This window comes from Zea mays, chromosome 1, assembly GCF_902167145.1.
Source record: "Zea mays cultivar B73 chromosome 1, Zm-B73-REFERENCE-NAM-5.0, whole genome shotgun sequence".
Taxonomy (NCBI): Eukaryota; Viridiplantae; Streptophyta; class Magnoliopsida; order Poales; family Poaceae; genus Zea; species Zea mays.
Genome location: NC_050096.1, coordinates 48283152 through 48292506, shown reverse-complemented (window position 1 = coordinate 48292506; position 9355 = coordinate 48283152). Strand labels below are relative to the sequence as shown.

Sequence of the window (9355 nt, the reverse complement as noted above, 5' to 3'; positions counted from 1 at the left end):
GTAAAAGGGCCCACAGGGAGCTTTTTGCTAAGTGTCTGTACAGTGGACACTCGGCAAAGAGTGAGCCTTTGCCGAGTGTCACTCCGTCACCGTTACCTGGTGTCGTGACGACGGCTTTTCTTTGTCGAGTACCGAGTGACACTCGACAAAACCTTTGCCGAGCGTCCGATAAAAAGTATTCGGCAAAGAAGCCGTTGCCGTCTTTGCCGAGTGTTTTCCAGACTTTGCCGAGTGTTTCAGACACTCGGCAAAGAACCTGATTCCGATAGTGAAGGTCTTACACCCCGATCCACCCCAATTCGTGCGTATTGGAGCAAGTACCCAAACAAAACCGTACTGGGAATAATTACCTCCGTTCGCTGCAGTTTGCAGAACAGCAGTTCAATGCTACAGGACGACGCAGCTGCAGCGAACATGCATGCATTTGAACTCACTCCGTTCACTGATGGACAAGAGGCATCTGGGTGACTAATAAAAGAACGACACACACGGACAGCTTCTAGAAGTATTGGTAGCGCATGAACAACAATGCCGCTGTTAGCTTGTACTGAGGCACGAAACATGAATCTGACCTACTACTGACTTCTACTATAATAATAGTATATAGTATGGCCAGGCCAGGCCAACTCCGGCGAAAACGGGAGTACGCATGCAGATGGAGCGGCACATTAGTAGGCTGTTTGGTTTGAAGAATGGGCTAGTCTATCATCTTCTCACTCTCCACTTTTTTGTTTGGTTTGTGGAATGAAATGAGTTGATTCATCATCACCTCATTCCTTATAGTTAGTTAGTTAGTACTAATATGAGGAATATGGTCATCCCACCAAATTTGAGGAATGGATCCACGATGTACCACCACATTTTGCATGAAGTGATTCCTCAAACCAAACACCCCCAAATGTAAACCGAGTCATGCCTCCGATCCCAACCTTCGTGTTTCCCACCAAACACACGCGTACAGAGGCCAAGCACACGCACAAAAGCAAGCCTCGATCGTAGCCCGTGCCTAACCCTGCCGATGCCGTAATAAACTTGTGTGCTCCACGCAACCATGAAATGAACCTAGAAATCGCAGGGGCGGGATGCGAGTGAAAAGGAGCGGGCAGGTCAGGTAGGTTTGAACTCTCTCCTATAATAATCCTAGCTAGCACACTTGCCCAGATTATATTGCCTGCTCCGACGACCTTGAATATTCACTGGCCATTTAATTTCTACTTACAAGCCTGAATGAGCTAGAGATCCATCTGCTTCTGTACGTGCTCGTCAGGTACGCTCGTAAAAAGAAAAGAAAAAAAAAGAAGAGATCGAGATCGATCTGTTGACGACGCCCCCGTCGCCGATATGGGCGACCTCTCTGTCGGCCACAGCCGCCGCTGGTGCGGCCGTTTCGCGGCCGTCCTTTGCCTGTGCGCGGCCTTCTGCAAGCCAGGTGCGTGCTCACCGTCAACACACGCACCATTATTCCACCCTCCCAAGGAGCACAGTACAACGCACGTACATATACCTCTCCTCAATCGATATATAGTTACGTCTTACGTACTATCTAGTTAATCTATCACGTTGATGTCTAATATAGACTCCGCATGGCATATGCATGCAGATGAACTCCCGATGGATCCACTGCCGAACTTGCCGCCGACGAGGTCGCTGCAGTGCTTCGAGGACGAACAGGTAAGCTAACAAGCAAGAGCGTGTTTGGTTTCATGCTAGGACAGAGTTGCATACCACGTAGCTATCATAAGCCTACCACACGTAGCTATCACAGCCTGTCGATTTCGTTCGGTCGCCTGACGGTAAACATCGCTGCCCGAGAGGCGAGCTCTTTTTGACAAGCCTCGACGAACCAAATAAGCCAAGTCCTACTGTACGAGGGCGATCGAGGCGCCGAGGCCTGTGTGATGTGATGCCGTGTGTCGTGGTCACCCACCAGCTGCTGTGTACATTGGTCCCCGTGCCGCGCGTCGTAACCGCATGCGGCATGCCGCTGCATGCAGGTGTACAGCTGCTGCGAGGGCGCGTACAGGCTAAACCCATCGGGAATCATCGCCGTTCCCGTCGGCGCGGTGGACTACTACTGCGGCGGCGCGTGCGTGGTGGAGACGGAGGACGTGCTCAACTGCGTGGCCAGCGCCCTGGACGGCTTCGCCTTCTACAACGGGGCCTCCGTGGAGGACGTGCGCTACGCACTCAGGCGGGGCTGCAGCCACACCGCCAGAAGAGGTCCCCAAGTTTCTCGCCTACTAGCTCATCTCTCTCTACGTACCAGCCAAGCTAGATCGACTACCAGTCTCCGCAGCAGTGCATTCGGAACGACCGCTGACAAACTGACAGGCTCGTGTTCCTGTCAGCGCAGGCGACTTCAACGATTTGGAGCCGCATCTGGGCGACTACCCTGACATCTATGGCGACGATGATGAACACAGCTTTGGCAGCAAGGTTGTTGCAGCTCCTCTGAGGTTGCTCGCGTTTCTTGGCGGTGCGGGGCTGTTCTTCCTGGGCCCTTGAACGAAGATATAAAAGAACTAGCGATGTGATCCGCGTAAATATATACTCCGTATATAGCATGACATGAGTATCTAGTTTGTCTTATATGGTAAACCATACTAAATTTTCTTGTATGGCATTAAAAAAAATTAAGACTTTATTTAGTTATTTGACTAGTTGTTCTCTCTGGATCCTCTAATCAGTTCGAACTCTATAAGCTTTTTTATTCCACTCCTATCTAGAGGTCGCATAATATGCTAAGGTGAGATCTTGATGTCTTTCGTTTTTTTAACTCGATAAAGTTGTTGTGAGTCTCTCTTATAAAATTATTTTTAATGCTAATATTAGATTTTAGTCAGAGATATGCAGTTGACCGTTTTGCACTAAAATATTTTTGAATTTACTATAGTATTAGTTGTCTACTAATCACAGCTAAAACCGTTTTTATTTTTAGTTTTTTTATAACAGAAAAAATATCTCTGGAAACGAAAACGGCAACACAGTAGTTCAAAAATATCGAAGACAATAATTTAACATGAAAAATATATATGTAATGATCGGAATCTAAAAAACAATCACTAAATATAAACATATAGTAACATGTACTCTCAATTGACCTGAAAAAAGCACATAACCTATAGATCCACAAAGTAACGAAGATTGAAGCATGAAAAATAGACCATCATACATTAAAGGGTTGTGCTTATTTAGCTCTAGAATAACCTCCTTAAGAGCAACTTCATTTGCAACAACATTGTCTAGAGTTAAAGAGAATATTTTCTTCTCTGTAAACCATTTCAATAAGCATGAACTGGGTCTAAGAGACAAATTCTTACCGTTGTGCCGACCCAGAACATGATCGAAATTTGTAATTCGCTTCTGTATTTGTGAATCATCATCTACCCAATGTACCATGATACACATGTACCTTTTATTCTGATTTGATATCCACATCTCCATGGTAGCACTGAAGTGACAATTAAGGGTTTTAAAAAATTTATACAACACATCATTTTTATGCAAAAGAGATCCATTACTTCTTTTCTAACAATGACATGTGACTTTATAGAAAATATAGGCTTTAAAGGTTTAATGAAATCCATAAAGTATTCATGTTCAAGAATGTTAAATGGGTACTCATGAATGATAATAGTAGTATAAAACTTCCTCAAACTAATTGACTCGTCATATTTATATGGTTGGACAATATATAGATATACCTACCTTATGATCTTTTTCTGATTTGAGCTCCTGCTATCTTAGTAAAACCTTATGATAACGCTTCTAATGCAACCAAAACTAAGTTGTTCCTCTATGGCTTTTAGCACTACCTTTGTAAGTCCTATTTTTGTAGCTCAGAAACTTTCATTTGGCCCAAATTTGCTCCAGAGATTTGCAATTCCCCTCCACTACAACAACATACAAATCAAAATACTGCCAAACATCTAAAGTATACTTATTTGCTACTTTATGGGTTGCTCATCAACATTAGATTCACTATCAACATCTAAATTAAAGTTGTATAAAATACAAACAAAGTCAAAAAATCATGAAACTTGTCGATATATCATGATATGATATATAGAGACTCTGATAAAAATTTGAAACTGTTTTGTGAAAGTTGTCACACACTATGTGTAGAAACCTAGCCAACCTTCACATGAAATCATAAAACTTCAATGTAGACCAGCTAGGTTTCTACACATAATGTGTGACAACTTTCACGATTTTTTGTCAAATTTTTATCAGGGTCTCTACATATGATATCATGACATGTTGACAAGTTTCATGATTTTCTGACTTTGTTTGTGTTTTATACAATTTTAAAACCATTGGACCACAAGTTTGCGGTCTTGTTTCGTGAGCATGATGCTCAAAAATTCTGGTCTATTCGTGGAATAGGTCGTAACTTGTGCTAAATAACATGAATATTATTTTTCCATTCATTGTTTTTCATTTTTTGAGTGGCTTGCAGTTCAAATCTAAATTATCCAAAGAAATTCAATTAAACGAATTAAATCTAATAGTTATAGCAAACATTTTTATAATTGCACCAAAATTGAACATGCATGTCTACATATTGTAGGAACACACCACAAAATTTTTGGGGAAAAAGAAAAAAAAACAAATATACTTTGCCGAGTGTCAAGGAAGACACTCGGCAAAATATAGGTTTACCGAGTGTTTGCCAGATGACACTCGGCAAAGTTAACGACAGTCAACTATAAATGGCTACTGACGGCCCTTTGCCGAGCGCCGCGTTTGGTCAAGAGCTTGACACTCGGCAAAGCCTCCTTGACCGAGAGTTTGTCTATGCCGAGTGTTTTGCACTCACCACACTAGGTCTGTGCCGAGAGTCTTCGTTCATCGAGAGTGACACTCAGCCCGATAAATTGCATTCGGCAAAGCGCCGAGCACTCGGCAAAGAGCCGAATTTTGGTAGTGCGGAGGAAATAATAAACAAGTGATAGTAGGCTTAAATTTGCTCTAATAATGACAATTAAATGTGCGGTGTACGAACAATATGTGATCTTAAAGCTAGCTACCACACAACAACGAGATCTGTGCAGTCATTTTCACCCTCCTTAGGGAGGCATGTATAGTGGAGAGACACCAAAACGGTTCTCAAAGCACAAGGGACAACTAAGAGACTCTATTGGGCCTATTTGGTTTGGATTTTTTCTGATGAGCTTTTCTGAAAAGTTGGCTGTGGGAAAAAGCTGGCTGTGGGGAGAAGTTGGCAGAGAAGAATCTGAGTGTTTGGTTCGGCTGCTGTGGAGAGAAGCTGGTGATTAGAATCTGGATGTTAGGATATGCATATTGTTGTATTGTAGATTCTAAGTGAAAAAAAGGAAACATGCAAAGACACAATAATCAACACCTCATTACAATAATAGTTTTAATAACCCAGATCAGTCACAATAACCGGATCGAACCACAATATCATAAACCAAAAATAAATAAATTGATATAAAGAGAAGCTGGCTGTAGGGAGAAGTTGGCTGGTCAAAATATGAGAGTTTGGTAATTCGACTGTAGGGAGTAAACTATCGTACTAATCAACACATAATTTGAAAATAGCCGATGTGTTCTTTACTAAAATAAGCTGAACAAGATGGAATAGGTCACGGGTCCGAATAAGCTGAGCAACTTCTTGTGGACGTAGGCCTGGAACCGCTTCTTTCCACTCGTTGGCTAGCCGCTGCCGCACACCGCGCTTCTGCTCGCAGCCGCTGTGGAAGCCGAACGTTTGGGGCGGCTACACCGATTCTGGCGGCCACAAGCTGTCAAGAATCCGAACCAAACACAACAATTATACAATAGAGTGCCTATAAATATAGTCTATTAATAAATACATAATTAAATGTATTTATATAGCATCAGATCAATAGAACAGACGATAAATCCATACAGTGGGAAGTGAGATGTCTGTTGCTACCTGTGTTACGAGCGAGAGGCGTCTCTTCATGGAGAGATGGCTCCAAGATTTTTTTACAAATACCCCTTTAAACAGCTCAAGAGCCTTTATATTAAACATCACTCTACATGCCCCTTACGAGAGAAGGGTGCTCGCGACGCCTAGTAATTGTCCCAGCTGATTAATTGCACCAAGCCACCAATCACAGCAGTCTATGAGATCAAACCACAACACAAAGGCGTGCGCTATTAGTGTTGGAGCCCATTTTGAGCAGGGCGGACGGTCCGCGCCTGGGGGCCGGACGGTCCGCGCGTACGCAGAGCAGTTTAGGGTTCTGAGTTTTGTGCTACGGTTGTTAGCTAAATTCGCGGGATTCACTCGGAAATTTGTTTGTAACGGGTCCAGCCCTCCTCTATAAATAGAGAGGTCTACGGACGATTTGAGATAACGAATCGAACCTTCAATCAATACAATTTACATTTTATCCTAGGAGTAGTTCTAGTCTAGTTTAGGTTTAGCTATCCAATCCCCAAATTCTTCGTCTCTCTTCGGCTCTACGTCGATTAGGGGAGTCTAGGTCGGCCGGCCCGAGCCTAGACACCACCTAGGATCTCTCCTCCCCGACGGGGTCCCTCCCGGGAGCGAGATCCAGGCGCCGCCGGCGACTCCCACCGCCTCTGCGTACGCGCGGACCGTCCGGCCCCCAGGGCGCGGACCGTCCGGCCGTCAGGCAGAGAAGCCCTAGCCGCGCACCAGGCCGTGGACCGTCCGGCCCCAGGCCGCGGACAGTCCGCCCCTGCGCAGAGAGTACCACCGCGCCTCGCACCAGGCCGCGGACCGTCCGGCCCCGCGCGCGGACCGTCCGCCCCTGTGCAGAGGGCACCACCATGGTTCTTGTTGAGTGTTTGACGCTCCGAAAAGGCGTCAACATACTTTTTGGCGACTCCGCTGGGGATAGCGCATCTAAGCTCATCAAATCGGCCCTCAATGGCCGGTTCAAGGGATAGCTCTGATGTTTCTCCAAGCAACATCATAGAGCCGACTTGGGAAACCTTGCCGGCTGACGAGCAGCTCCAGTTCGAGGAGCACAAGGAGCAGATGATCCAGGAGGCGAAAGCAAAATTCTTGGCCAACTTCAAAGTGGACAGGAACAACAAGGTCGTCCGACATCGGGCGACGGATCCGGCTTCGCTCCAACCCACGCCAGATATCCCCAATGTAAGTAATACCAACGGTCTGCAATCTCTTAGAAATTATGTAGAAGATCAGCGTGAACAAATGCAGAACATCATAGGGGGTATGCAAAGCGATCTTAAGAGACTAGTACGTGCATTTGATAAATCTAGTATCGCAAATTTTCCTTCGCACGAGGTTGAGTTAGGAGGTAACACGCGTAACACATCGGCTACAGGTTGTCACGACCAGTCACAACCCCTTTATGGGATGCCGATGGACACATACCCTGAGCAACCGCAAATCGGCAGCAAATCAGCCGATCTGCACATGCCCGGACCGTCCGCACGTGAGCGCGGACCGTCCGGACCAACAACAGTAGGGCCTGTTCTTAATGAGTTACCTAGATATGCGCCCGAACCACCACACACGACACAGAATCTAAACTACCCAGTCGGACCGTCCGCGTACAACGACGGACGGTCCGCACATAATCACGGACGGTCCGGGCCAATGTCCGGACAGTCCGCACATGACCTTTTTGAGGAGGATTGTTACCTGAATCCTCACCCGTCCCAACAACACTTCCCATCGCACTATACAATGCATCAACCCATTAATTCGAGATCTAGAGCCCAGGAAAACTTTCCGGCCCCACCTAGAAGGCCGGAAAGGAACGATCAAACATATGAACCATATAGGGCAAGTGGCAATGCACCACGTAGTTCAAACCAATGGGGGGGAAAGACAACATGCTAATATCCAGTCAACCCCACCTATGTTTGACCAGAGAGCCGGTGGTCTCGCACCGGCTGCCATTGATATAGTAAGGGAAGAAATAGCCGGGGCGTTCCGAGATAAGCTCGGAGTAAGCATGGTCCCTGGGGGGCATTCATATCGGAAACCTTATGACAGCCGATTTGATCACCACCCATACCCACAGGGAACCAGGATACCCAAATTCGCAAAATTTTCGGGTGATCAAGGAAAAAACACGCGCGAACATATAGGCCAGTTCTTAGCACAATTGGGAGAATTGGCCGACACAGAGGCATTTCGCGTGCGCTTATTTTCATTATCTCTAACAGGAACCGCGTTTGCATGGTATGCCACTTTACCTCCTAATTCCATTTCATCGTGGGGGGATCTAGAACAAAAATTTCATGATCATTTTTTCTCTGGTGACTATGAGTTGGATTTGGTAGATTTAGTGTCATTACGACAAACAAAGGACGAATCGGTTAATGATTACATCCGGAGATTCCGCGATACAAGAAACCGATGCTTTCAAATTCATTTAGCAGAAAAACAGCTAGTAGGATTAGCCTTTAATGGTCTGCGATATTATTTAAAAGAAAGATTAGAAGGCATCCAATTTTTTACACTAGCACAATTACACCAGAGAGCTTTAGCTTGTGAAAGCCGAAGCAAAGAAACTGCTAAAACAATTCGTCACAACGTGCATGTAGTAGAATGCGACCAAAGTAGCTCAGAAGACGAATCAACAGAAGTGTATGCTGCTGAAATGGTTTGGCCAAAGCAGGCCAAATCTTCGGCTTGTGCCTCCTTACAGCTGGTTCAAAAGAAACGTCAAGAGGAGGCTAAGTTTACATTTAATGTTGGTAAGTGTGATAAAATATTTGATGAATTACTCAAAAATGGCAACATTAAAATAAATCACACTGTTCCATCCGCCGACGAGCTAAAACGTCGTGCATATTGCAAGTGGCATAACTCATTTTCTCATGCCACTAATGATTGTAATGTATTCCGTCGACAGATTCAATCGGCCATTAACGAAGGACGATTGAAATTTCAGGAAATGCAGGTGGACACAGAGCCCTTTCCAATGAACATGATCGACTTTGAGGGCAAGAAAGTCCTGACTCGGCCAAACACAGCCGATAAAGGCAAAGGCAAAGAGATAGTCATCGACAACGCAAGAGAGGCCGGTGGGAATCATAAAATTTCTTGCAGAAAAGTGGTGGCCGAGAAGACTCCTGATGGAGGGGAGACCTTGGCACTGGGGGGCAAACACAGACAGGGAGACAGGCGCAAGAACTCATTCTGCGCATCGCGGACGGTCCGCCATCCAGACGTGGACGGTCCGACGCTTCTCCGGACGGTCCGGCGAACTCCAGCGGACGGTCCGTCCGTGCTCAGGACCCGCAACAACCACGTACCTTCAAACCACGACGACCCGAGATAGGTACGTGGAAAACGAATACATTTAAAGCAGCTGGTCGGCTGATCAAGCCTGGCCCGATTTTTGATCAATTG

General features: G+C 45.6%; 1 protein-coding gene across 7 annotated transcripts; it reads left to right on the top strand.

The window, feature by feature from the left end:
- The first annotated feature begins 943 nt into the window (after positions 1-943).
- On the top strand, positions 944-2719 carry LOC100278949 (uncharacterized). Of its 7 annotated transcripts, XM_035965972.1 has the most exons (5): positions 944-1111; positions 1268-1429; positions 1601-1671; positions 1995-2220; positions 2349-2671. In XM_035965972.1, exons 2-5 carry the CDS (start codon positions 1342-1344, stop codon positions 2453-2455), a joined length of 492 nt encoding a protein of 163 aa, XP_035821865.1. In that variant the 5' UTR covers positions 944-1111; positions 1268-1341; the 3' UTR covers positions 2456-2671. The 7 variants fall into 7 exon arrangements, with proteins under 7 accessions (XP_035821865.1, XP_008672214.2, XP_008672210.2 ...); XM_008673992.3 differs by having other exon boundaries at positions 1001-1111; positions 1995-2719; XM_008673998.4 differs by lacking the exon at positions 944-1111 and having other exon boundaries at positions 1139-1429.
- The last annotated feature ends 6636 nt before the right edge of the window (positions 2720-9355 follow it).